Below are 27,620 nucleotides of genomic sequence, written 5' to 3'. Positions count from 1 at the left end.
AACTTGTCCTTAGGGTCCATGATTTGAAACCTGTTATACTTCAAAGAATTGTAATGTTGAACTTTATAAAAAATTCCCTTCAATGAAAGATTTGCCACCAGTTTCCAAGCAGAAAGAGGTTCTGTGCTCTATTACTCATTTAGCAATAGTACTGTGGACACATCAAATAAGAACTCACAAGTAATGAACATTTCATGAGACATCTACCTGTTTCCACATTTTCGGTCTCGACTTCTTGTTCCTCGGCCACATCTTGCATCATGTAAGTCTCATCATCATAAACCAGGACCTGGGCTGCATAGCCCTGCTCTAATCTGGCACTTGGAACTGGCTCCACAATCACTGCTGGATATTCAGAAACCTTTTCACTTTCCTGCAAGAGCAAATTTAGAAAACAACCTTTTAATTCACAAATTCTGGATTTACTTATAAATACTTGAGTTCACATAGTGTCAAGGGGGCTACATAACAAGTTTCATGTATTACGAGTATGAATGTAAAAACCAAAACAAGATGAAAAGGGAACTTTAATCATCTTTTCAAATCTCAGGAGGTAAGACATAAACATTTTACATAAGCAGGGCTTCAGAATTAAGATGACAAATTAAAAACATGCATGCAACTGCACTGTCTCACAAAACCCACAAAAACAAAGTAAAAGACTTTTTAACACAAATCCATAAAGAGAAGAGAGAAGAGCAACAAAGGAGAAGAAATAAGAGCAACAAAATCTTGGAAGATTGAAAGTGGATGGGTAAGTGTTATGAAATGGTTTAGCAGACCCGGGAAAGCCAAATCACAGTCTGGCAGCAAAAAAGAAGCTGAGAAATGACACACTTTACAGTGGAGAACCCACAGAAGGCAGTACCCATTACTCCTGGAAGTGGAGCAGCAGGTGGTAGAGAAAGGAGGGGTTCAAACAGGAAGGTTCCATTAAAGCTGTTTGAAAAGCACTTTAATTCCTAGACCTGTTCCCTCCATGATGCTGGGCAACTGGCCCTCATCTCAGCAGAAGATTGGAGAATTAACTTTCTGGTGAGGGAAAAACAAGAGCATCTTTGAGGTATATTAGGCACATTGTTAGCATTGATTTGTTAGCATTGATTCCGCATTAAAAAGAGAATTTTCAATCAGCTTTTTAGTCCTCCACTTTTAATCATGACCAGACAGCTAAGTATTATTAACCATCTAAGGAAAAGCCTCTACCACAGAATACACACACACACACACACACACACACACACACAAACACACAGTCATATTCCTCAGATAAGATAAATCTTCCTCAGAAGATAAGATAAATCTTCCTCAGATAAGATAAATCCATAAAACAAGAACAGAATACAATTTAATAAAGATATTTAAAAAGAAAGAGTTCCTAGAAGTTAAAAACACAATGACTGAAATAAAAAAGACAGAGGGTTGGAAGATAAAATTGAGGCAGTCTTCCAGAAATCAGAGAAAAAAGATAAAGTTTTGAAAAACAGGACAGAAGACAGAACAGTATTAGAGGACCAGTCCAGGAGGTCCAATATCTGAATAATAGAGTTCCAGAAGGAGAAAATAGAGGAGGGGGAAAAAAGGGTTGGAAAGAAATGAGAAGAATTCCAGAAAATTTCCTAGAGCTGAAAGATACAAGCTGCCCATTTGAAAGGACCCACCAGATACTTAATATAAAAAGTTAAGGGAGAACTACACTGAAGCATGCCACTGTGAAACATCACAATGCTGGGGACAGAAAGGAAGATTTTAAAGTTTCTAGAGAGAAAATACAGGTCACATGCAAAGAATATGGACTCAGACTTCTGTCTTCTCAACAGTCATATTAGAAGGAAATGACAGTGAAACAATTTCTTCAAATTGTAAAGGAACATTATTTCTAACCTAGAATTCTTCAGCCAGTCAAATCACCTTATGAAAATAAGATACTTTCTCAGAATCAAAAGATCTCAAAACATTTACCTTCCATACATCCTTTCTCAAGAAGCAAGTGGAGAGTGTATTTCATCAAAACAAAAGTAAAATTTTAATAAAGACAACAACTCAAGATAGAGAATACAGGAGATCCAAAACGGGAGAGATGACGGTAATCTTCAAGAGAATCTTGTGAAGAGAGATTCTGGGATGCCCGCTATGCACTAGATTTATAGGGCCACCAGTCTGGATTGTAGGAACATGATTCTGGAGACAGCATTATAAACTGTCATCACCAAGATAACCACTGGCATTGCTCCTAAGGACAGAGTGTCCAGATAAGCCTATTCCTGGTTTTCATTCATATTTGGTTTGCTTTATCTATTCAGTCTACCTTGTACTGCTACCTGGATCAGTTAAGACTCATTTCACCTCCAAGATGTGTTCTGCTTTGATCTACCCTTAAGTGTTGGAAGAAGACCACAAAGCCTAGAAACAAAACAAAACAAAAAACAACCAACCAGCATTCTTTCCCTGTGACTGCATGTATACCTGCTGAACAAACCTTCAACACCAGATCATACTATTGCCTGAAACCTGATCAAGACGGCCCTATGTTTCTAAGAACTAACTCATAACATTGCTTGCTGATTTCCTGAGTAGAACCTCTTGAAACTCAGTGAACCTGATGCCAGACTACTCCTCCTTTTCCTGGAAACTTTAATCTAACTGTGGTAATACTATCCTTTCCTAACTCAGCTTGGAACATTAATCATTTTTTCAAAGTAAACAACATGTTGTTTAGGAATATATACAAAGACAAAACTATAATGGAAAGTAAAGGAATATTACCATTTATTAAGTCAGGATAATGGCATCTCTGGGGTTATTAAGAAAGGGGACACATTTAATATCCTAAAATACTACTAATTTCTATTTTTTAACCTGACTGATACGTACTATTTTTTGCTCTTAAACATATATTTTATACACTTCATTTTGCATCAAATATTTCACAATAAATTTTAAACATATTAAAAACAAATGTATAATAAATTAAAAATAAGCAAGCATATGCTGAATATTAACATTGAATTTCCTACTCTGTAAGACTAAAAAATTTTAACATTAAAAAAAACCATCCTGGGGCGTCTAAGTGGCTCACTTGGTTAAGCAACTGACATTTGGTTTCGGCTCAGGTCACTATCTCAGGGTCCTGGGATCAAGCTCTAAGCCCCCTGTCAGGCTCTGTGTTCATAGGGAGTCGGCTTCCCCTCTCCCTCTGTCCTACCCCCTACTCAAGCACTTTCTGTCTCTCAAATAAATAAGCCTTTAAAAAAAAAAAACTCTTTCCACAAACTGGATATACTAACAGTTGAATCTCTATGCTGCTTGCTCAGCTTTATAACCACAACCTACAGGCAGCATCACCTAGCTGTAATAGCTGTTAATGAGAAGCGTGGGGTAAGAAAAGACTGATGAGATCTACGCTCATCAAAAACTCAGAAAGCAACAACATAAGTAGCATTTGAGGCTAGTACTGACCCACCCAGTAAATATTTATATATAACCCAAGAGATTTATAACTTCTCTCATTCCTCTGAAATCTAAGAGTATTATTAATAGTAACATTAACCTGAAATCATTTTATATTGTGAACTCTCCACCTCCACCTTACCAGCAGGAAATAAATTTTCTAAACTATGAAATACTTGAGGTCTAGAAGTCTGTATAAAACCAATTTCCCCATCTATACTCTCTTCTCCACCAATTAGGATTCTAGACCCACTCTTCTCTCTTATACACGTTAGTTGGGTTTTAAGATCTCAATGGTTCCTTCTCATTAACTTTTTTAAAAAGATTTTATTTAAAAAATAAATAAATAAAAGATTTTATTTATTTGAGAGACAGAGAGAGAGCACAAGGAGGGAGGAGAGGGAGAAGCAGGCTCCCCGATGAGAGGGAGCCCCCTGTGGGGCTCCATCCCAGGACCCTGAGATCATGACCTGAGCCGAGGGCAGACGCTTACCCGACTGAGACGCCCCATCCTTCTCCTTAATTTTTATAAAAAAGAAAAAAAATCTTTATTAAAAATGTTCAATTCTTCTTTCAACTGAACTCCAGATCTTTGCTTCTTTTACCTGTATACCCTCTCAAAAGATAGTTTAACTCCCTGACTAGTTATCTACACCTACCTTGTGATCTGGATTCCACCACCACACTGAAACTATTCTCTTAAATGTCAAGAAGGACAAAATTCTATTCCAGCTTTCATCCTCCTTTCCCTTTCTGCAGACTCTTACACTCTTACCTCACTTTAAAAACTGTCGCTTCCATCATTTTTGTTCTCTCTCTACCACTCTGCTTTTAAGCATCTTTGATTCTTCTTCTGTCTCCAGTGACTAAAACATAGCCAACCTTCTATGGTTCTGTCTTCAGCATTTCCCTTTTACTCTCTTCTACCTTCCCTGGCAAGGCCACCCATTCGTAGGGCTTATTTTAAAAATAGCACCTCTATACTAATGATTACTAAATATTTGTCTTCTCTGACTCATCACCTGAACTCCCGAACCAGATTTTAAACTACCAATTTAACATCAGTACAAGAATAATCAGCTAATACTCTAAGCTTAACATGTTTAAATGTTAAAAATAAATAAATAAATAAATAAATAAATAAATAAATGTTAAAACAAATTGTCAACATCTGTACCTGTTTCCCTGTCCTGTGTTCTTCTCTCAACCTATTTCTTCACATTTAAAAAAATTACAATATTCATACCTCTCAAGGTCCCTTGAGAATTAAATATCCACAAAGTACATATACTTAGCACAGCGTTTAGAACAAAGTAAATACTCGATTAGTGACAGCTAATCATCATATTGTAACATTAGCAATAGTATTCAAACCTACTATTTGCCCTCAACTTTGGAAGGCATCTCTTCACACTACAATCAGAATTGTCTGTATTACTTCTTTGTACAAAAAGCTTTCATGACTCCTCATTTGTCTAAAACGAAGGTTGAACACACAAAACAATGGTTTTTAACACTCTGAAATATAACCCTCAACCCACTTGTTAGATGTTGAATTGATTCAGATTGGGGGATGATAGAAGACTTCCTAGAACTGGGTCATGAATGGATGAAAAGGATTTGGACAGATGTGGAAGGCAATTGTAGGCTACAAGATGAACACGAGCAAAAGTCAGAGAGGCTTTCACATTGCGGAATTAGAGGCAAAGCAAGTAATCAAAGAGCTATGAGAAGTAATGCAGGAAATAAGGCTGCAAAGGTGGGTATATTAATTTTTGGAGCTACTATAACAAATTATCATAACCTGGGCTGTAATGCTCCTGTGAACGTCCCTGCTCTTCCCCACCCTTCTGTTCCATTCTATTCCATACTCACCTATGAGTCAATTTACCAGATCATACAGTAGTTGTACACTTCATTTTAAAAGAATACTCAAATTGTATTATTTTATATTTGCACTATAAATGAGAGTTCCAGTGCTCTACAACCTTTCCAACACACGGTATCCCTCTGTTATTTTTGCCATTCTGCGTAAGTATGTAGTAGTATCTCCCTCTGGTTTTTGTTTTTAAGATTTTATTTACTTATTTGACAAAGAGAGAAAGCACAAGCAGGGGGAGTGGCAGGCAGAGGGAAAGGGAGAACAGGCTTCCTGCTGAGCAAGGAGTTGGATACGGGGCTTAGTCTCGGTACCCTGGGATCACGATCTGAGCTGAAGGCAGACACTTAACTGACTGAGCCACTCAGGCACCCTTGCCTGTGGTTTTAATTTGTGTTTCCCTGACAGTGAATAGCATTGGGCATTTTTATATGCACTTATTAGCCAGTCATATTATTATCCTTTCAAATCTTTCCCCCATTTTAATGTATTATCTCCAACTTATGTATTCTGAATATAAATCCTTTGTCAGTATATTTAGTATTTTTCCAAATTTTGCTTCACCTTTTTAAAGATTTTTTAAAGAACATTCGTTTTTAATTTAAATTCATCATTTTTTTCTTTTCAAGTTTTTTCAAGTTTTTGTGTTCAATCTAAAGAAACCACTGATTCAAAAAATTTTCTCCTGTGTTTTCTTCCAGAAGTTTTTATAGTTTAAACATTTAATTCCAGGATCAATTTTGAGCTATTCATGGTGTATGATGTCAGAAAGGATTGAGTTCATTCTTTTGCATATGGATATCCAAAAGTTTCACCATTGTTTAAAAGACTATCCTTTCTCCACCAAATTACATTGTCACCATTATTGAAAAATAATCAGTCTTATGTGGCTCCATATTATGTCAACTGATTTACATGTCTATTGACATATCAAACTACACTGTCTCAATTACTGGAATGTCAAGGGAAATCTTTAAAGCAGGTAGATAAGCCCTCTGACTTTCTTTGACATAAGTCTTCCAATCTATAAACATAGTATAACTCTTCATTTATTCAGGTCTTTTAATTTCTCTCAACATTATGTTGTGGTTGTCTCCATACAGATCTTTTAGTTACTTCCTTAAACATATCCCTATGTTACTTTGATGCTTCTAACCAGTACTTTTTTTCCCCTAAGATTTTATTTATTTATTTATTTATTTATTTATTTATTTATTTATTTATTTGAGAGAGAGAGAGAGAGAGAGGGTAAGCAAGAGTGAGAGACAGCACAAGCAGGGAGAGGGACAGAGGGAGTAGGAGAAGCAGGCTCTCTGCTTGCTTAGCAGGGAGCCTGAGTCCGGGCTCCTGGGATCATGACCTGAGCTGAAGACAGATGGTTTAACTGACTGAGCCACCCACGTGGCCCAGAAGCACTGCTTCTTAAATTTCATTTTCCAGTTGTATTTCACAAAGACATATGAACGTACTTGAATTTTACATATTCACATGTTCTAAATTTATTACTTCTAACAGTTGTATAGATTTCTTATGAAATTTTTTTAAAGATTTTATTCATTTATTCATGAGAGACACAGAGAAAGAGGCAGAGACACAGGCAGAGGGAGAAGCAGGCTCCATCCAGGGAGCCGGACGTGGGACTCGATCCCAGGACCCCGGGGTCACAGCCTGAGCCAAAGGCAGAAGGTCAACAACCGAGCCACCCAGGTGTCCCTTCTTAGGAATTTCTATACATATGACTGTATCATTTAGAAATACAGACACTTCTACTCTTCTCTTCCAATCTATACGTCTTTTATTTTTCTTACCCTGCAGCAAGGTCACCACTGCAATGTTGAATAGAAGTGATTAGAGCAGACATCTTTGCTTTACTATAAACCTCACAAGGAAAATATTCCTTTTTCACCTTTAAGCATGATGTGGCTGTGGGTTTTTCACAGATGCACTTATAGGGTTGAAGAAGTTGCCTAAAGGGTTTTTTGTGCCTACTGATATGATCACATGATTTTTTTTTGTTAATGTGATAAACTCCATTGATTGATTAAACCCACCTTATTGGGACATAGATCCCTTTTATATGTTACTGGGTTTAAATGCTAGTATTTTATCAAGAATGTTTTTTAATGTGCCCATGAAAGACATTGTAGTTTTCTTTGCCTGTGTATTTTTTATCTTGGTATCAGGATAATGCTGGACTCAAAATGAGTTAGGAAATGCTATGATGTCTATTTTCTAAAAGAGTTCTATAAGATTGTTATTATTTCTTCCCTAAATGCTTGTTAAATCATCAACAAAGCCAGGGCACCTGGGTGGTTCTGTCAGTTGAATGTCTGACTCTTGATCTCAGCTCAGGTCCTGATCTCAGGGCCCTGATCTCAAGGTTGTGAGTTCAAGCCCTGCCATGGGCTCCATGCTGGGCCTGGAGACTACTTTAAAAAAAAAAAAAAAAAAAAAAAGAGCAGGCCCAGATGATTAATAAAGCCACTTTGCCATGGAAATTTCTTTGTGGAAAAGGTTTTTACTAGAATTTCAGTTTATTTTAAGATAGAGGGCTATTCAGACTTTCTATTCCTTTTGGAATGACATTCAAGGATTTTGTCCATTTCATCTGGGTTAAGAAGCTTATTGACATAAAATTGTTCATAATATTTAGTATCTATACTAATGGCTCTTTCATTCCTTATACTAGTAATTTTTGACTTGTTTCTTTTTCCCTTTGGTTGTCTACTTAGAGATTTGTTAATTTTATTAATCTTTCCTTTTTTAAAATAAAGATTTTATTCATTTATTCATGAGAGACACAGAGAGAGAAGCAGAGACACAGGCAGAGGGAGAAACAGGCTCCATGAAGGGAGCCCAATGTGGGACTCAATCCCAGGACTCCAGGATCATGCCCTGGGCCGAAGGCAGGAGCTCAAATGCTGAGCCACCCAGGTGTCCCTTATTAATCTTTTCAAAGGACCAGCTGATAGTTAATTTCCCTAATGTTTGTCCATTTTCTACTTCACTGACCTTTATTTATTTTGGTTATTGCCTCCCTTCTACTTTGGGTTTAATTTGATCCTCATATTCTAGCTGATTGAGATAAAAGCTTAAATGATTTTAGGCTACACTCTTTCTAATATAAGTATTTGAAGCTCTAAATTGGGATGCCTGGGTGGCTCAGCGGTTGAGTGTCTGCCTTTGGCTCAGGGCATAATCCCTCAGACCTGGGATCAAGTCCCACATCAGGCTCCCTGCATGGAGCCTGCTCCTCCCTCTGCCTCTGTTTTGTCTCTCTCTCTCTCATGAATAATAAATAATCTTTATTTAAAAAAAAAAAGAAGCTATAAATTTCCCTCTGTGTACTGCTTTACCTACATTCCTCAAATTTTAATATACTGTGTTCTCATTTTCATTCCGTTAGGATATTCTCTAATTTCTCTTGTGATTTCTTTTTAAACCATGAGTTCTATAAAAGTGAGCTGTTTAGTATCCAAATATCTAAAGATTTTGCAAACGTTTTTGTTAATTTCTAACATAATTATGCTTTGGTCAAACAACTTTCTCTGTATGATTTCAATCCTTTAAAAATTATTGAATGTGGGGCACCTAGGTGGCTAAGTCAGTTAAGCATCCAACGTTTTTTTAAACATGGACTATTTTATTTTGGTGGAGGGATTTTTAAAAATTTAAATTCAATTAATAACATATAGTGTATTATTAGTTTCAGAAGTATAGATTTCAGTGATTCATCAGTTGTGTGCCCAGTGCTCATTACATCACATGCCTTAATGCCAGTCACCCAGTTACACCATCTCCTCACCCCTATCAACATCAGCAACCCTCAGTTTGTTTCCTAAAATTAAGAGTCTCTATGGTTTGTCTCCCTCTCTGATTTAGTCTTGCTTTATGTTTCCCTCTCTTCCCCTATGATCCTCTGTTTTGTTCCTTAAATTCCACGAGTGAATCATAGAACTGTCTTTCTTTGCTTGATTTCGCTCAGCATAATACCCTCTAGTTCCATCCACATTGTTGCAAATGGCAAGATTTCTTTTTTTTTTTTAATAACTGAGTAGTAGTCCATTGTGTATATGTACCACATCTTCTTTATCCATTCTCTTGTCGATGGACATCTGGGCTCTTTCCATAGTTTGGCTACTGCAGACACTGCCGCTATAAACATTGGGGTGTAGGTGCCCCTTCAGGTCACTTCACTTGTATCTTTGAGGTAAATACCTAGTAGTCCAATTGCTGGGTCGTAGGGCAGCTCTATTTTCAACTTTTTGAGGAACCTCCACATGGTTTTCCAGGGAGGCCGTACCACCTTGTATTCCCATCAACAGTGTAAGACGGTTCCCCTTCCTCCACATCTCCACCAACATCTCATTTACTGATTTGTTAATTTTAGCCATTCTGACTGGCATGAGGTGGTTTCTCATTGTGGTTTTGATTTGTAAAAGTGTTCAATGTGTCTCTGATGCTGAGAGATGTTGGGCATTTTTTCATGTGTCTCCTGGCCATCTGTATGTCTTCTTTGGAGAAATGTCTGTTCATGTTTTCTGCCCATTTCTTGATTGGACAGTTTGTTCTTCAGGTGTTGAATTTGGTACATTCTTTATAGATTTTGGATAATAGCCCTTTATCTGATAAGATATTTGTAGTATCTTCTCCCATTCTGTGGTTGTCTTTTGGCTTTGTCAACTGGTTCCTTTGCTGTGCACTTTTTATCTTGATGAAGTCCCAATAGTTCATTTTTGCCTTTGTCTCCCTTGCCTTTGGGAGCTTTTCTAGAAGCAAGTTGCTGTGGCCAAGGTCAAAGAGGTTGTTGCCTGTGTTCTCCTCTAGGATTCTGATGGATTCCTGTTTCACATTTAGGTCTTTCATCCATTTCGAGTCTACTTTTGTGTATGGTGTGAGGAAATGGTCCAGGTTCATTCTTCTGCATGTGGCTGTCCACTTTTCCCAACACCACTTGTTGAAGAGACTCTTTTTTCCAGTGGATATTCTTTCCTGCTTTGTTAAAGATTAGTTGATCAAAGAGTGGAGGGTCCATTCCTGGGTTCTCTCTTCTGTTCCATCGACCTATATGTCTGTTCTTGTGCCAGGACCACTGTCTTGATGATTACAGCTTTGTAATAGAGCTTGAGGTCCGGAATTGAGATGCCCCCGGCTTTGGTTTTCTTTTTCAACAACCCTTTGGCTATTCCTGGTCTTTTCTATTTTTTTTTTAAGATTTTATTTATTTATTAGAGACACAGAGAGACAGGCAGAGGGAGAAGCAGGCTCCGTGCAGGAAGCCTGACGCAGGATTTGGTCCCGGGTCTCCAGGATCAGGCCCTGGGCTGAAGGCAGCGCTAAACTGCTGAGCCACCCGGGCTGTCCCTTTTCTAGTTCTATACACATTTTAGGATTACTTGTTCCAGCTCAGTGAGAAATGTTGATGATATTTTGATAGGAATCGCACTGAAGGTATAGATTGCTCTAGGTAGCATAGACATTTTAACAATATTTTTCTTCCAAAGCATGAGCATGGAACATCTTTCCGTTTCTTTGTGTCTTCCTCAATTTCTTTCATGAGTGTTCTATTATTTTCAGAGTGCAGATCCCTTGCCTCTTTGGTTATTCCTAGGTATCTTATGGGTTTTGGTGCAGTTGTAAATGGGATCCACTACTTAATTTCTCTTCCTTCTGTCCCATTGTTAGTGTATAAAAATGCAACTGATTTCTGTGCACTGATTTTATACCCTGCCACTTTGCTGAATTTCTGTATGAGTTCTAGCAATTTTGCAGTGGAATCTTTTGGGTTTTCCACATAGAGTATCATGTCATTTGTGAAGAGTGAGAATTTGACTTCTTCTTGCCCACCCCAGTGCCTTTTATTTCTATGTGTGTCTGATTACTGAGGCTAGGACTTCTAATACTATTTTGAACAAAAGTGGTGAGAGTGGTAATCCCTGCCGTGTTCCTGACTTTAGGGAGAAAGCTCTCAGTTTTTCCCTGTTGAGAATGATATTCACTGTGGGCTTTTTGTAAATGGCTTTTATGATACTGAGGTATGTTCCCTCTATCCCTACAGTGTGGAAAGTTTTAATCAAGGAAGGAAAGCATCCAACTTTTTATTTCATTTCAGGTTGCTCAGGTTGATCTCAGAGTTGTGGGATCGAGCCCCATGTCAGGCTCCTCACTCAGCAGGTAATCTGATTGTCTCCCTCTCCCTCTCTCTCTGCCCCTCTCCCTGCTTGCCCTTTCTTTCTCTAAAATAAATAAATAATTTTTTTTAAAGTATTGAGATGTATGGGGCATCTTTGTGGCTCAGCATGTGACTCTTGATCTCAAGGTTGAGTTTGAGCCCCATGTTGAGTGTAGAGATTACTTAAAAATAAAAAAAAATTAATAAAAAACTATTGAGATATATAGCCCAGCATATTCTCTATTTTGGTTCACTATGTGCACTCAAAATAAATGTGTATTCTGGTACTACTGGGTAGAGAGCTTCTGAGAGGATTGCAGCTTCTGAGAAGAATGCAGCAACCTCCAGCTAATACTGTGGATTTATCTATGTTTTCTTTCACTTCTGTCACTTTATGCTTTATGTATTTTGAAGCTCTAATATTGAATGCATACCTATTTCTTGACAAATGGTCCTTTTATCATATAGAAAATATCTATCTTTATCCCTGGTAATATTTTTGTCCTGAAGCCACTTCAGCTTTTTTATGATTAATGTTTGTAGTGTATTCCTATACTCTTACTTTTATGCTATGTTGTTATACTTAGAATGAGTTGTTTGTATGAAACATAAATAGATTTGGTTTTTAACCCAATCTGACAATATCTGCATTTTAATTGCACTGTTTAGAATATTTACATTTAATATTATCAATAAAATGGGATTTAAATCCACCCCCTTGCTCTGTTTGTTGTTTCATTTATTCCTCTCTTTATTCTGTCATCTTTTGAACTGAGTCTTTTTTTAGTAGCAATTTTTAATTCAAAAATTGCTTGCTATCCATAGTTCTTTGCTTCATTTCCTAGTGGTTCTCTAAAGTTTACAATATGTTTACCACAGTTTATATATGCGTAATGTTACTTCGTGTATAATGTACAAGCTTACAATAGTATTCCTACAGTTCTCTCCTATCCTTTGCTTACTGTTGTCATACATTTACTTCTTCACGTTGTAAACCCAAGACACTGTTATTGTCTTAAACAAATATTTTTTTTAAGTTAAGAACTGATCTTTAATTTTATGTTTATATAAATATAAATTTTATATTTACACATTTCCAGGGCTTTTCATTCCTTTATGTAGATCTATACCATTCGGTATCATCTACCTTAGTGCCTATAGAACTTTTTTTTTTTTTAAGATTTTATTTACTTATTCATGAGAATACACAGAAAGAGAGAGAGAGAGGCAGAGACACAGGCAGAGGGAGAAGCAGGCTCCATGCAGGGAGCCCGACATGGGACTCGATCCCGGGTCTCCAGGATCACACCCTGGGCTGAAGGCAACACCAAACCGCTGAGCCACCCGGGCTGCCCTACCTATAGAACTTCTTGTAACAATTCTTATTAACAAAAGTTTGCTGATGACAAATTCACTTTTCACTTCACTTTTGAGAGATATTCTCACTGGCTATATCCTTATAGGCTGACAAGTTTTAGTCTTGCTACATTTTTTTTTTTTTTTTAATATGTGATAGCCACGCAGTGAGAGAGAGAGAGAGAGAAAGAGAGAGGCGCAGAGACACAGGCAGAGGGAGAAGCAGGCTCCATGCACCGGGAGCCCAACGTGGGATTCGATCCCAGGTCTCCAGGATCGTGCCCTGGGCCAAAGGCAGGCGCCAAACCGCTGCGCCACCCAGGGATCCCTCTTGCTACATTTTAAAGAAGTCATTATCTTCTCACTTGCATAGTATCAGTATCAAGATGTCTGTTGTCACTACATTTGTTTTTCTGTTTGTAGGATTTTTTTTCTCTGCATGCTTTCAGGATTTTCTTTCTGAAATTTGCTTTCAGCATTTTTGTTATAATGTGGCCCAGTGTCAAAAATAATAATAATGTGCCTCAGTGCCTCTGCTTTATCCTGCTTGAGGTTAAGATTCTCAGATCTATGGGTTTGGGTTTTTATTTTTCATCAAAATTGAAAATTTTGATGGTCATTATTTCATTTATTGTTTTCTGTTTCCCTCCACTCCTCTCATTCTGGGACTCAAATTACATGTATTTTAGACAACTTGGTATTTCCCACAGATAACTACGTCTTTTTTCATGTTTTTTTTTTTTTTTTCAGTTTTTCTTTGTGCTTCATAATGCAGTTTCTATTGCTCTCTTCAAATTTATTTGTCTTTTCATCTGTAGTACCTGATCTATTTTTAATTTTATTCAGTGAAATTTTCTTTACAAAGTATATATTTCATCTCTGGAATTTTTTTTAATGTCTTTTATGCCTCTCCTCTGAGGTGCATATTTTCTAACATCTTGACCATATTTATAATGGCTGTTTTTTTTTTGTTTTTTTTTTTTTTTATAATGGCTGTTTTTAAGTCTTATCTGCTCCTTTCGTCATCTCTATCATTTGTTTTTGTCTTGATACATTTTTTCTTCAGGTTATAGGTTACATTATTCCTGCTTCTTTGCATTTAACATGGTTAGGTGTTAGATATGTAAATTTTACACTGTTGGGTACAATTTACATACTGTTGTCATATCTTAATAATGTTTAGGTTCTTTATGGCTCAAGGGGCACCTGGCTGGCTCAGTCAGAAGAGCATGCAACTCTTAATCTCTGCATTGTGAGTTCAAGCCCCATGTTGGGTGTAGAGATTACTTAAAAATAAAATCCTAAAAAAAAAAATTGTTATTTATGATCAACTTCTTCAAGGCCTCTTTTTTAACTTTTTAGGTCAAGTTTGAACTACCCTTTATTCTACGGCTACTACAGCCCTACTGGAAGGCATAACACTTCTGGAGTCTGTAGGAATGTCCTGAGCATTTAATAAGGACTCTCTCTTCTAACTGCTTAGGACTGAACTCTAGATTTTTCAGTATATTATTGAATTTATACCTTTCTGGTCATTCTTTGCCTGGTTTCATGGAGTTTCATATTATATCTGAGCAGCTTATTCAGCTAAAGATCAGGTTACTTGAGGCTGAATTCTGGTATTCTTCCTCTGAGCAGCTTCTTCCTCTCAGATACTTTGCACTTCAAATTAGTCATGTTTGTCTCTCCATATTCCAAATTGTACTTCCTCAATTCAGTGAGACTATCACTCTTTGCTTGGGTTCCTCCCCACTATGCTAGATCCAGAAAGTTGCTTCAAGCAATGAGTCAGTACAGAGATTATCTGCTCTTCTCTTAAGAAACACACTGCTGTGCTTCCTGATGTCCAATTGTCTTAGTCCATTCAGGCTGCTCCAACAAAATAACACTGATGTGGCTTATGAACAGTAGAAATTTATCGTTCATAGTTGTGGGAGCTGTAAGTCCAAAATCAAGGTGCCAGCATGACTGGATGAGGGTCTTTTTCCAGGTCAAGGACGCCTTATTGTATATCCTTACACAGCAGAAGGAACAAGGGATCTCCATGGAACCTTTTAAAAGAGCACTAATCCCATGCATGACAGTTCCTCCCTCATGACTTAATTACCTCCCAAAGGCCCTAGCTTCCAATACCATTATGTTTGGAGGGTAGTGTTCAACATATGAATTTGGGAGGGGGGGTCACAAACATTCAGGCCATAGCACCAATGTTTCAGAACTGTGCTTTCACATGTTTGTTCATTTTCCTAGTTGTTTATGGTGGGAATAAAAATCTGGTCTCAGTTATTCCACAGAACTCCCAATCTTATTTGTCTGAAAGTAGATGCTCTCTAGAATTGTATTTGCTATGTTTTTAAAAATGTATTTAAATCCTCTTTATTTTTCAGCATTAACTCTGACTTTTATGAGACTTACCTGCTATACATTTCCTTTTCAAAAACTGATCTGGTTATTCCTGCCTATCTATTCTTCCATACAATCTATACATTCATTATCAATTTCCCCCAAACTTGCCCTAAGATTTGATAGAGATGGAATAAAATACATAAACTGCAGGAAATTGACATCCTCCACAATATTGACTCCTTCCATCTCTCCTATCCAAGTACAAAGTATATCTCTTTATTTATGGAAGTCTTCTTTCATGTACCTTCTTTCATGTACTTCAATGTCTTCAAAGAAGCCCCATATGTCTTTTACACTTATTCCTCAATATTTTATATTTTTTGCTAATTTTCTGAACGGAATCTTATTTTCCATGATCTCTTCTATTTCCTTACAAAGGATAGCTAGATATTTTTTAAGTTAATTAAATCAGGGTACCCACCAAACTACCAAGCACTGTTATTAGTTCTAATTGGTTTTCATGGATTTCCTCTGGTTTTCCCAGGTAGAGAATCATATTATCTGAAAATAATAATTTGGTCTTCTAACACTTATATATTTTTTCATTATCTTATCTGATTACAGGAAAATATTAAATAATAGTTATGGTACTGCCCACACTTTAGAGGAAATACTCTAGTACTTCACCATTAAACAGGATTCTGGCTACTGATTTGTAACAGTTATTTTTTTACAATGTTACAGAAATATATACTTATATTTATATTATTAAGAGTTTTTATCAGAAATGGATATTTAATTTCATAAAATCTCATTTCATCAGTTATTTTATCCCTATTAACATGTCATAGATCATATATCCTATTATTAGGGCTTATATATATATTAACTAGGTTTTTTTTTATATTGAAATATCCTTGTGTATCTAAAATCCTATTTGGCACTGGACTCCATTTTATATATTTATTTCTATTCTATTTTTTATTTTTGCATCTATACTCTGATAAGTAAGTAGGTATCTTTGGTTTTTGGTCTCTGTCAGAAATAAAATGATTCTAATTTTATAAAATGCATTACTTTTATAATCAGGTCTCTTTGTCAGAAATATAATTATTCTAATTTTATAAAATTATTACTTTTATAATAAGGAATATAATTATTCTAATTTTATAAAATTATTACTTTTATAATAAGGAATAAAGTTAAAAAAATAAAGCCTAAAAATCATCAATAACTCTTCAAATGCCCACAACTTTTTAAACATTTATTTTTTTTCTTCAGATTCTAGAGCTGTGATTATAAAATTTTAACAGGTCATTTTTTTCACCCCACCCCACATTCTAGAGTGTAGTTATTAAATCTATCTTTCCATACACTATCCTCAAAATTCCCTCTGTAATATTAGGAGATATTTCAGATACTAGTGGCTTTTCAATTTCTTCCTGGAATTCTCTTCCCCTAGATGTTCCTATTTCTATAGCCCAAGCCATTACTTTGTTTAGATCTAAACTAAAATGCTACTCTTTCAGAAACTATTTCCCTGACCACCCTAACTAAAATATCCCCTACCACCTCTCTATTTCTAGCCCTGATTTATTTTTCATAGCCAAATATTTTTATTCCCAATGCCTTAAAAAGTACTTGACACACAGAAAGTGGTCAATTAATATCTGCTGAAGGGACAAATAAGTGAAAGTAAGTGGGTACCTATATCATATAATTTGAAGAAAGAGTTCCCCAAGAACAATTTCTCCCATTCTAGTGCCATACTACCTAAAATGCCTGTGACTATCTACCACATAAATCATTAGTCAACAATGCCTTGGTGAAATGATTTCATTTATCAGATTCATTCTTATATAATAATCAGTTCTCCAGACCATGAACACTGGGTTCCATATAAAGAAAGAAAAATATAGTGTCTTCCAGAAACTGTTGTATTCTTTTTCCCACATTAATGATACCAAACCAGTACAAGGTAAATATACTCTGCCTATTACTCGTGGTGGTTCCCTTCTTAGGGTTAAATACTACAGAGTAAAATTATACAACAAAGAGGAAGCACTGGAAAAAGAAATAATAATTGGTCTGGGTGATGTGAAGGGGATAGTAAGTCCCCTGAGACCCTGATCTCCTTGGTGAGTCATACCTAGAAGTGATTATATAGAAAGCAAATCTTCAAGGAACAAGTAGAAATCAATGAAGAGAATTAAGTATGTTCTCTGGCTGTGGCTTCTCTTAATGGACTTTGAACCAGTTTTAGATTCAAATACAATTAGAACATTCTGGTTACCAAGTCCACTGAGAACAAAGAAAAAGTAATATCTTCAGTTTATCTCCTTCCCACTGACTTTAACCATAGTTATCTTGGAAGATTGAAGAGACACAAACAAGCAAGAAAAAGAAGCAGACTCCAAAAACAGCCTTATTCCTAACTTATTTCTTGGTTCTGTCACAGTATTATATGCTGGTACTAAGGACCAGTAACAGCAATATCTTTCACAGAATATAGAGAAAACAGATTTTTTAAATACAGCCAACTCTCCATTTGTCCCTCTCATCTCTGACCAAGTATCTGTCTATTATTGTAACAGCATTACCATATTTTAATTTAGATTCTTCCCAATATTCAGTCTTTAGTGAATGGTGGGAACAGAAGTCAGGCCCTGGAAGTCCATATGTTTCTGGTACTGTTGTTTTTCTACTCTGTCTCCTATTCTTTAATGTTATCAATAACAAAAAAATAACCAGATATGTTAATGATGCAGAGATCTATATGTATAAAATCTCAAAACTTTTCTGATTTACAAACCATCCAAATTCTTAAGTATATACACTTAGGATTAAAATATGATAGATCTTCACACTGAATCAGGTAGAATAACAAAAGATGACAACTAAAGGAGATACAGAATTCTAATTTAAGATGAATATAATTTATGTACTTAGATACAGTATATACCTATAAACACTTTAATCCAAAACAATGGATTTTTATCAGGAATTAAAAATCTATCTCAACTAATACTTTCTGTGTTCTTTCTTTCAATTTTTCCTCCAGTTCATTCTAACATATGCATGTTCCAACAACTCAGATGAGCCTAACTAAGTTTTGAGGGCACATGACATATTCAATTTCATGCATCATACATTTAACTCTACTCAAAAATACCTATTTCCCATTAATTTCAAAATTAGTTCATATAATGATTTCTATGAACAAAACAGAAATGTAATACATTGGATGCCTAACCTCTTGATTTTCTACTCCATTGCTGGAAAGCTCCAAAATAGAACCTCCATTGTCAACCACTGCTGATGTCATTGTTACTCCCTGAGGAAGCTTCAAACACTATAAATCAGTGTAATTTAAAGGTTCATGGATGATGGCCAGTGGTACAGGTTTGCATTATGTTTTAAAAGTCAATAGACATGGAGTGAAGGAGATATCCAGAAATCCAGTCTTCTAAAGATGATTAGCCAAAGAGCCTAAAAAGAGGAAGAATTTGAAAAGTTATTAAAAATATACAGGAAGTATATAAAGTACAACCTATTTTACAATCTAATCTTTGACATTTTTGTAAACCAAGAAAAAGGAGCTTAGGCTTATAAAGCCAGTGTCTAGGGGATCCCTGGGTGGCTCAGCGGTTTAGCGCATGCCTTTGGCCCAGGGTGCAATCCTGGAGTCCCGGGATCGAGTCCCACGTCGGGCTTCTGGCATGGAGCCTGCTTCTCCCTCTGCCTGTGTCTCTGCCTCTCTCTTTCTCTCTCTATCATGAATAAATAAATAAATCTTTTTTAAAAAATAAAATAAAAAAAAATAAAGCCAGGGTCTAAAGAGGGCAGTAATGAGCATTCTACTTCTTAGAGCTGTCAAGTTCATAAACAATTTATTGCAACCAAGCTATTGCACATGGATGACCTTATGACATTGACATTCCAAGAGATAAAATGTTATAACTTTGTCCTTTTATGAAGATGTACTTTTATTCCCAAAATAATTTTGGTAGAAATTTTAAAAATCTTTTATGCATTGATAACAAAATATGCTAAATCAAGACAACTTCTAAAACTATTTGCCTATTTAGCAAATTAAAAGATTTATTGGTTTGTAAATATTTCACTATTCTTTGGCTCATTTGGTTTCTTTATTTGAATAATATAATTACACTTGTCTTTTGCTTATAGTAGCAATCTCATTTTGTGTTCAGATTTTGAATACCATATACGGCATATAAAACGGATTAATCTGAGTTGTATATTTATAATTTCAAATAGAGTAGTTCAAAAATAAAGTAGCAAAATCACTTGGAATGCCTTTAGTATTACTTTAACATTCTTAATTTCTCTATAGTTTTTTTGCTACAAATGATGTGATGAGCCTTAGGTGTTACATGTTGGCAAATTGAATTAAAATAAAATAAAATAAAGTAGAAATATCCTGATTTAGAAAAAAAAACTAGTCTTTTTGCTCTTGGTTAAAAATTCATTATAGCAGAGGTGCCTGGGTGGCTCAGTAGGCTAAAGAGTCTGCCTTCAGCTCAGGTCATGATCCCATGGTCTGGGATCAAGCCCCCCAACAGGCTCCCTGCTCAATGGGGAGCCTGCTTCTCCCTCTCCTGCTCCCCCTGCTTATTTTTTCTCTCTCTCTTTCTCACCCTCTCTCTCCCTCCACTCTTCCTCTCTCTCTCTCTCTCTCTCTCTGTCAAACAAATCAATAAAAATCTTTAAAAAAAAATTCACTATAGTAGCAGCACCTAGGTAGCTCAGTCAGTTAAGAGTCTGACTCTCAGTTTCCACTCAGGTCATGATCTCAGGGTCATGGGATCAAGCCCCATGTAGGGCTCTGCTCTCAGCAAGGATGCCCTCTCCCTTCACCCCTCCCCACCACTCGTGCTCGCTCTAAAATAAATAAATCTTAAAAAAAAATTTCAACATAGCAAATGGTTTCAAGTAAACATAATTCAAACTTTTTTCTCCTAGCAGAGATGAATATTGATATATACATACATCATCTAGATTTATGCATTAGATTATTCCTAAAAAGTTATATTTTATTTGATTTTATATAGGTTAAATTTTTCATGGCGGAATTAAAGATTTATTTTTTGCAGATGTTCAGATAAAAATCATGTAATGTAGAAGAAGTAAGCATATTTAAAGAGAAATAAACATGTATTTCTAATAAATCATTTCATTAATATTATATCCTACATTAAGTTTGACCACTGGCACTATACAGATATGAAATAAAATAATAAAGAATTTCCATTAATTTATACAATAAAATACCTGGGGGAAAAAAGCAGAAATTTCATACCTACTATATAAGATTCATTCAGAACTATAAATATTCTTTTTGATCTCATCACAGAAAATGGGATAGGATGTATTAATATCTTAACAACAAAAATTAGTAAAAATCCATAATCCACATCACACTAAAGCTCACTATTATCATATTAGGGTAATGACTATTTTCAATTTCTGTTTTCTTAACATAAAGGTAATAATAGCAGAAATAAAGTTTACTTACAATTTGAATGTTAAGTAGTGTAAGCATCCTTCACTATTTTCACAACTTGGCAAGAGCTAAAATATAAACCAGCAGTTCTTTGGAACTACTGTTGGGAGGAGGAAAAAGACAGTATTAATATAATTCTATTTAAAAATATTTTGCCCAAAATAGGTATGACTCAGACAATATGTACTTCTTATAACAAACCATCTCCAAATCCTGAGCATACATTATATAATATACATACATATATATAATAAGCATAATAAAAAATTATTTCTAGGCTACTGGAGGAATCAGAAATTTTAAGTCACCACTAAATTGCCGAGTTTATATATTTGTTATACTGGATCTTTTGAATAATGATAGATCCAAAATGCTACAGCCTATGCCTCATAGTATGGCTATATTTCCATCAACCGACAGGAGTGGTTGCAGGTATAATAACCCCTGATGCCTAGAAATATAAAATCATGTTTAAAAACACTAACTCACAAAACCACTGTAAAACAAAATCAATATTCTATTGCCTATTAAGTCACTTTCCGACTCTCTAACCCTCCAAACTTAGCTTCCATATACGTCCAAACATCCCAAGCTTCCTCAAATAGCCCTCATCCCTTCAAAGGCTAATCTAATGACCCATGTACTGGATGTAAGGTCTTGCTCCATCAATCATTCCCTCCTTTTCCTTAATCTTCTCTTACTTGACATTGGGTCCTCTCCATTAACATCTCAGCATTTGTAAGACATTTTCATCTTAAACATAGAAAGGTCTTCCTCCATGACCCTACAAACCACTCCAGCTACTCTTCTAGTTTCTTCCTTTCTCAGAGACAGATATAAAAAAAAACAAACTTCTATCTTCAATATCCACTTCCTAATTCTTCAGGTATTCTCCCTTTTATGGGAGTTTGGCAACCATCACCACCAGCTGAAATTTTTACTAAATTCTGATTGTCAGTTAAATCCAATGGATACATCTGTTTTCATAGGACTTAATGTCTCTAAGTCTTTGACACTATTTATCATCCCTCCTTGAAACTCTATCTTGAATTTATCCTCTCCCTCTCTAGCTACTCCTTTTCAGTTCCCTCCTGTAAGCCAACCCCTAATTTTCAAGGGGTTTAGATCAAGAGTACAAACGGAAGCCTACATTCCATATGTCTAAATATTTTTAAATTATACATCAAGCTAACAGGTTGTTAAATTATTATTCTATCCTCCTATCTTGATATGTATACTTTGATAACAACCTAAAAGGCTAAGTTCTGATTGGAATTCTCAAACCACCTCAAGTTTTATAGGAGCATGGGAGTCACTCAAATTCTTTGGGAGCCTGCCCCTTTTTCTATTCCCACCTTTAGCTCTACTCCATACTATAAGGAACCTCATATGTATACATGTAGACATCCCATCCTACATGTCCAAGTTCTGGCCACATGCCTGCAAACAGCAGCTTCTTGGTCATTCCTTACACCAAGAGAAGCCCATACATGTGTTCAGTCAAGAGAGAAGAGAAGAGGCTTTAGAAGGGCCACGTGGGCAGGGAATTCTAGGGTTCAAATATTCAGAACTCAAGTCTAGAAATGGGTACCAAATGAACTAGTTCCCTTGTGCTTCCCTCTCTCGCCACACACACATACACACATACATGCCTCATCCCATCAGGAGGGGTATAGCTCCACGAAGGTCAGGATGAGGACCTTCACAAGGTCATAAACCACAAGGCCTAAAGCAGGTTCCTGCTTGTCAAAGTCAAAGAACAATGTTACTCTCTGGTCAGCCCTTACATGGAGGTGTTTCCAGAATCCCACCCCTAATCGTCTTCTGACTCTTTACACTCTCTCTAAGCTATCTTATGTATTGCCATGGCTTCATGCATATCTCTCTTCCAATCTAAACCATTTTAATGGGCTCCAGTTTGTCTACTAGACACATTCTTTTTTAAAAAATATTTTATTTATTTGAGAGAAAGAGAGGACATGAGCAGGGCGAAGGGCAGAGGGAGAAGCAGGTTTCCTGCTGAGCAGGGAGCTTGATACAGGCTCAATCCCAAGACACTGAGATCATGACCTGAGCTGAAGGTAGACACCTAACTGACTGAGCTATCCAGGCATACCTGTCTGTTAGACACTTCCTTGCCTACTTCTTTGTGAAATTAAAAAGGGTATAAATAAATAGTAAGCATCTATCCCAGGATATCCCAAACATTCCATCAATTAATTTAAGTCATTCAATGAATATTGAGTACCCATTATATGCTAACAGTTTTCAGTGTTAAACGTACAGTAGCAAATAAAGCAAAACTCCTCATTCTTATGGATCTTAAATTCCAATAGGAAGAGATGAAAATAAACAAAATAGGGATCCCTGAGAGGCTCAGCGGGTTTAGCGCCTGCCTTAGCCCGGGGCATGATCCTGGAGTCCCAGGATCGAGTCCCACATCAGGTTCCCTGCATGGAGCCTGTGTCTCCCTCTGCCTGTGTCTCTGCCTCTCTCCCTCTCTCTCTCTCTCTCTCTCTATCTCTCATGAATAAATAAATAAAATCTTTTAAACAAAAAAAGAAAATAAACAAAATATGTTTGGCATACACGTAGATAGTGATAAAGGCTAAGGAGACAAATGAACCAGAGGGAAAGAATATTCAGCAGTGAAGAGAACTATAATTTCAAACTGGATGGTCAGTGAAGGATTCACTAAAAAAGTAACAAATGAGTAAAAACCTGAAAGTAGGGAGTGAACTGTGTCAGTGACTGAGGGAGGAGCCCTCTAGTCAAAGGAAAGGGAAATGCATATCTTCAGAATGGCATATGTCAGATTAGTTCAAGGATCAGCAAGGAGGCCAATGTGGCTGGAGTGAAGTAAGCAAAAAAAAAAAAAAAAAGTAAAAAAAGATGAGAGTGAATAAGGAGAAAGGATCATATAGGCCCTCCTTGAAGTCTGTGACATTTACTCCAAGGAAAGGAGAGTTTTATGCAAAGAGATGATTGATTATTATAAGAATCATTCAAAGCTGGGTTGAAAACCGACAAAGGCATAAACAGGGAAATCAGTTAGGAAGCTACTATAATAATTAAGTGAGAAATGATAGTGGTTAAGATGAGGGTGGTAGGTTCTGGAGAAAGTAAAAAGTCATCAACTGTTAGATATAGTTTGAAGGTAAATGGACAAATTTTATAGCAATCTGGATGTGGATATGAGATAAAAAGAAGAATCAAGAATGAATCCAAAGACAACAAAGCACATTGGAATAGCCATTCAATGGGATAGAGGAAAGTGTGGGAAGAGAAGTCCAATGTGTCCCAAACTAAACCCACTTCTTCCTCTGCTAGGAAACATATTACTTCTCCTGCTGTGCTAGCTCAGTAAGCTGCCTTAACAGCCACACAAGTTGTCTAAAAAGTAAAGTTCCTGAAGTTCAGAGTTCCTGAAAAACAGAGTTAATCAACACTATCATACTCTGTCACTCTTGACCTCATTTCTATAATCTTATATCCTCCCTTAGCCAAGGTCCTATTATCATTTCTCTATATTGTTTTAATGGGCCCCGAATTTGCCTCTTTATCTCTCATCTTCCCATCCTTCAACTCTACCTTCTGCAATATCAGGATGATCTAAGATGCAATAATGTTAGGCCACTCTCAAAATTCTTCAATAGTTCCTCATCACCTGTGCAATGAAATCTCAACCTCTTTGCAAGGGGAGTGCAAATCTTAACTTAGTAGGAACAAGCAAGGGGATAGGTCAACTTTTCTCAAGTTATGAAATGTTCATTCTGATATGCTCAGGTACAGAAATCACAAATCCAAACCATGCTCACTTGTCCAGTTTCATCTTCCTTTATTCCCTTTACCTAATGTTAAACCACATTGTTCATAGTTCTGTATGTCCTTCTCTCTCTCTTATCGTGAATATCCTTCCTTTGCTTGCTCATTTGGCCAATTCCCAGCTGTCTTACAGGTCTCAGGCTGTAAGGTAACCTGATCCCCTCAGGCTTAATATCATCTTCTAGGACCCTCTTCCCCCAGCCACACATGTACCTCCCTCATAAAAACATCAGAGAAATAACAACTTCCAGCAGATTCTTCACTTGCCACCTCTTACCAATCTTCAAGCCCAACTTCCTTCCAGCCCCTCTAAAATCCTGCTCCTCTTTACCTTCCTGATCTTACATCTACTTTCCCAAAGTACCAAGTTTTAAAAATCTGTGGTTTATATCATCTAAACTAGTGCCTTTCATACGGCAGATACACAATAAAGACGTGACGAGTACAAGAATAAACAAACATGTTCCAATCAGACAAGTATCTTCACTGTTCACTTACATACCATGCTCATCCCCATCCCTATTCCCTTTGCTAGTGCTCTTCTCTCACCAGGAATGCCCTCTTCTTTGGTTATTCAAATTTTTTCCCTACAATTATGTCACCCCCTTCCCATCTCTTACTACACCAGTTCTTTTAATAATCTTTATTTTTTAAAGGTTTTATTTATTTATTCATTTACTTATGAGAGAGAGAGAGAGAGAGGCAGAGACATAGGCAGAGGGAGAAGCAGGCTCCATGCAGGGAGCCCAATGTGGGACTCGATCCTGGGACTTCGGGATCACACCCTGAGCCAAAGGCAGACGCTCAACTGCTGAGCCACCCAGGCATCCCAAATAATCTTTATCGAGCACTTAGTATTTCCCAAACACAGAACTATGCCAGGAACACAAAAGTGAAGTCAGAACTTAGCCTTCAAACAGCTTAAAGTCTAGTAAAAAGAAACTATATAAAAGCAATTACAACCATGTAAATCCCATTAAAGAAATTACAAAGTATAGAATATTAAAAAAAGGAACATCTGAGTCAACCTCAGGGAGTTCTAGAAAAACTTCAGAAAGGAGCCATCATTTGCTCTGGGACTAGGAGACAGGATAGAAATTGGCGTAGAAATGAGAACTTTGAATAATAAATGCTATCCTCAGGATTGAAAAAAACTGCAAAATGATAAAAACTTAAGTATCACTCAGAAGTAAATTCTGCTCAGACTATAATTTAGGTGCTTACAGTACAAATCACACTCTCATCAAAAACAGTTTGTGTAGGGCAGCCCCGGTGGCGCAGAGGTTTAGCGCCACCTGGAGACCCGGGATCGAGTCCCACATCGGGCTCCCTGCATGAAGCCTGCTTCTCCCTCTGCCTGTGTCTCTGCCTCTCATTCTCTCCCTGTGTTTCTATGAATAAATAAATAAAATCTTTTTTTAAAAAGTTTGTGTATAACTTTATTTATATAAAGTGCAAAAGCAAGGAAAACTCAAACTATGATATTAGAAATGGGATAATGTATTTCTTTTTTTTTTTTTTTTATGTATTTATGATAGTCATCAGAGAGAGAGAGAGAGAGGCAGAGACACAGGCAGAGCGAGAAGCAGGCCCCATGCACCGGGAGCCCGATGTGGGATTCGATCCCGGGTCTCCAGGATCGCGCCCTGGGCCAAAGGCAGGCGCCAAACCTCTGCGCCACCCAGGGATCCCGGATAATGTATTTCAAAGGGTTAATATCACTAATACATAAAGAACACTTAAAATAGAGGAATAAAGGACCAAAAAACCTAAGAGAAAAATACAGAAAACACATACAATTCACAATAGCAGATATAAAAATGGCCCTTAAACATATGAAAAGATGTTCAAATTCACTCACAGAGAAATGCAAATATTTTAAAAATTTTCTTAAAAATAAGAAACCATTTCTCTCATCTATCAAATTGGTGAAAAACTAAAGTGAAAAATTAAAATGTATATTGTGTTGGTGAAACTGTGCACCCTTATACATTGCTGGTGGGAATGCAAACTGATACAATTTGGCAATATCTAAGTAAAGTATATACACACCCTTTTTTAAAGAACTTTTTTTAAAAAATATTTTTATTTAATTTAGAGAAGCAGAGGAAGGAGCAAAGGGAGAGGGAGCAAGAATGAATCTCAAGCAGACTCCACACTGAACATGGAGCTGAAATTATGACCTGAGCCAAAACCGAGTGGGATACTAGCCCACAGAGCCACCCAGGAGCCCCTTAAAGAACTCTACTGAGATACAACTGACATACCACTCAGTTGCCCACTTAGAGCATCTAACTCAAGGAACCTGGGTGGCTCAGTTGGTTAAGTGTCTGCCTTTGGCTCAGGTCATGATTCCAGGGTCCTGGGATTTAGCCCTGCGACAGGCTCCCTGCTCACTAATGAGTCTGTTTCTCCATCTTCCTCTGCCTGCTTGTGCTCACTCTCTCTTTCAAATAAATAAGTAAAATCTTTAAAAAATAAAGTATATAACTAAATGACCTTTAGCATATTAATGGAGTACAATCAATCAATCAATCAATGGGATAACATAATCACAAAAACTAGAAGACACCTAAGATTCAATTTAACAAAAAATGTACAAAGACCTCTATGGAGAAAATCATAAAATTTATTGAAAGGAATTTAAAAAGTCTTATGTATTTGTAGAGATACCCATGCCCAGGGAAAGGAAAGCTCAATATCTTAAAGATGTCAATTCTCACCAAATTCATCTAACAAATTTAATGTATTTCCAGCCAAAAATCCCAAAAGCGTTTAACAAAAAAACTTAATAGTGAAAAAAAATAAAAGTATGTAAAAGAGTACAGGGCAAAAGTCAGCTAAGACCCTCCTGAAGAATTGCCCTAGTCTATACAGTTAGGCAGTAAGTAAAATAAGTAGCGGTTTATATACAGTCAAATATGCTAATGGAACAGAATATAAAGGCCAGAAAAAGACTCAGGCATATTGGAAACAATATATGACAGGAGTGTATTAAAATCAATGAAAAATGTAATAAATGACACTGAGACAAGTAATTATCCATACAAGATAAGAAATTAAATCAT

The 27,620-nt window shown here is 36.5% G+C and overlaps 1 protein-coding gene across 13 annotated transcripts in view; it reads right to left on the bottom strand.

The window, feature by feature from the left end:
* The window catches only part of ELF2 (E74 like ETS transcription factor 2), a 98,821-nt gene that overhangs the window by 50,330 nt on the left and 20,871 nt on the right, over positions 1 to 27,620 (bottom strand). For 11 of the 13 annotated variants that reach the window (XM_077860991.1, XM_077860996.1, XM_077860997.1 and 8 more), the window contains 3 exons: positions 20,740 to 20,827; positions 18,457 to 18,692; positions 208 to 373 (listed from right to left, as the gene is read on the bottom strand). In XM_077860991.1, the coding sequence (XP_077717117.1) occupies positions 208 to 373; positions 18,457 to 18,528 (238 nt within the window). In that variant the 5' untranslated portion in view covers positions 18,529 to 18,692; positions 20,740 to 20,827. Of the gene's footprint in view, positions 1 to 207; positions 374 to 18,456; positions 18,693 to 20,739; positions 20,828 to 27,620 lie in introns of those variants that run through there. The other 2 variants (XM_077861008.1, XM_077861010.1) reach the window with 1 other exon arrangement.

This window comes from Canis aureus, chromosome 20 (assembly GCF_053574225.1).
Source record: "Canis aureus isolate CA01 chromosome 20, VMU_Caureus_v.1.0, whole genome shotgun sequence".
NCBI classification, from domain to species: domain Eukaryota; kingdom Metazoa; phylum Chordata; class Mammalia; order Carnivora; family Canidae; genus Canis; species Canis aureus.
The sequence above is the reverse complement of the archived record's forward strand: the minus strand, read 5'-3'. Positions and strand labels throughout refer to the sequence as shown.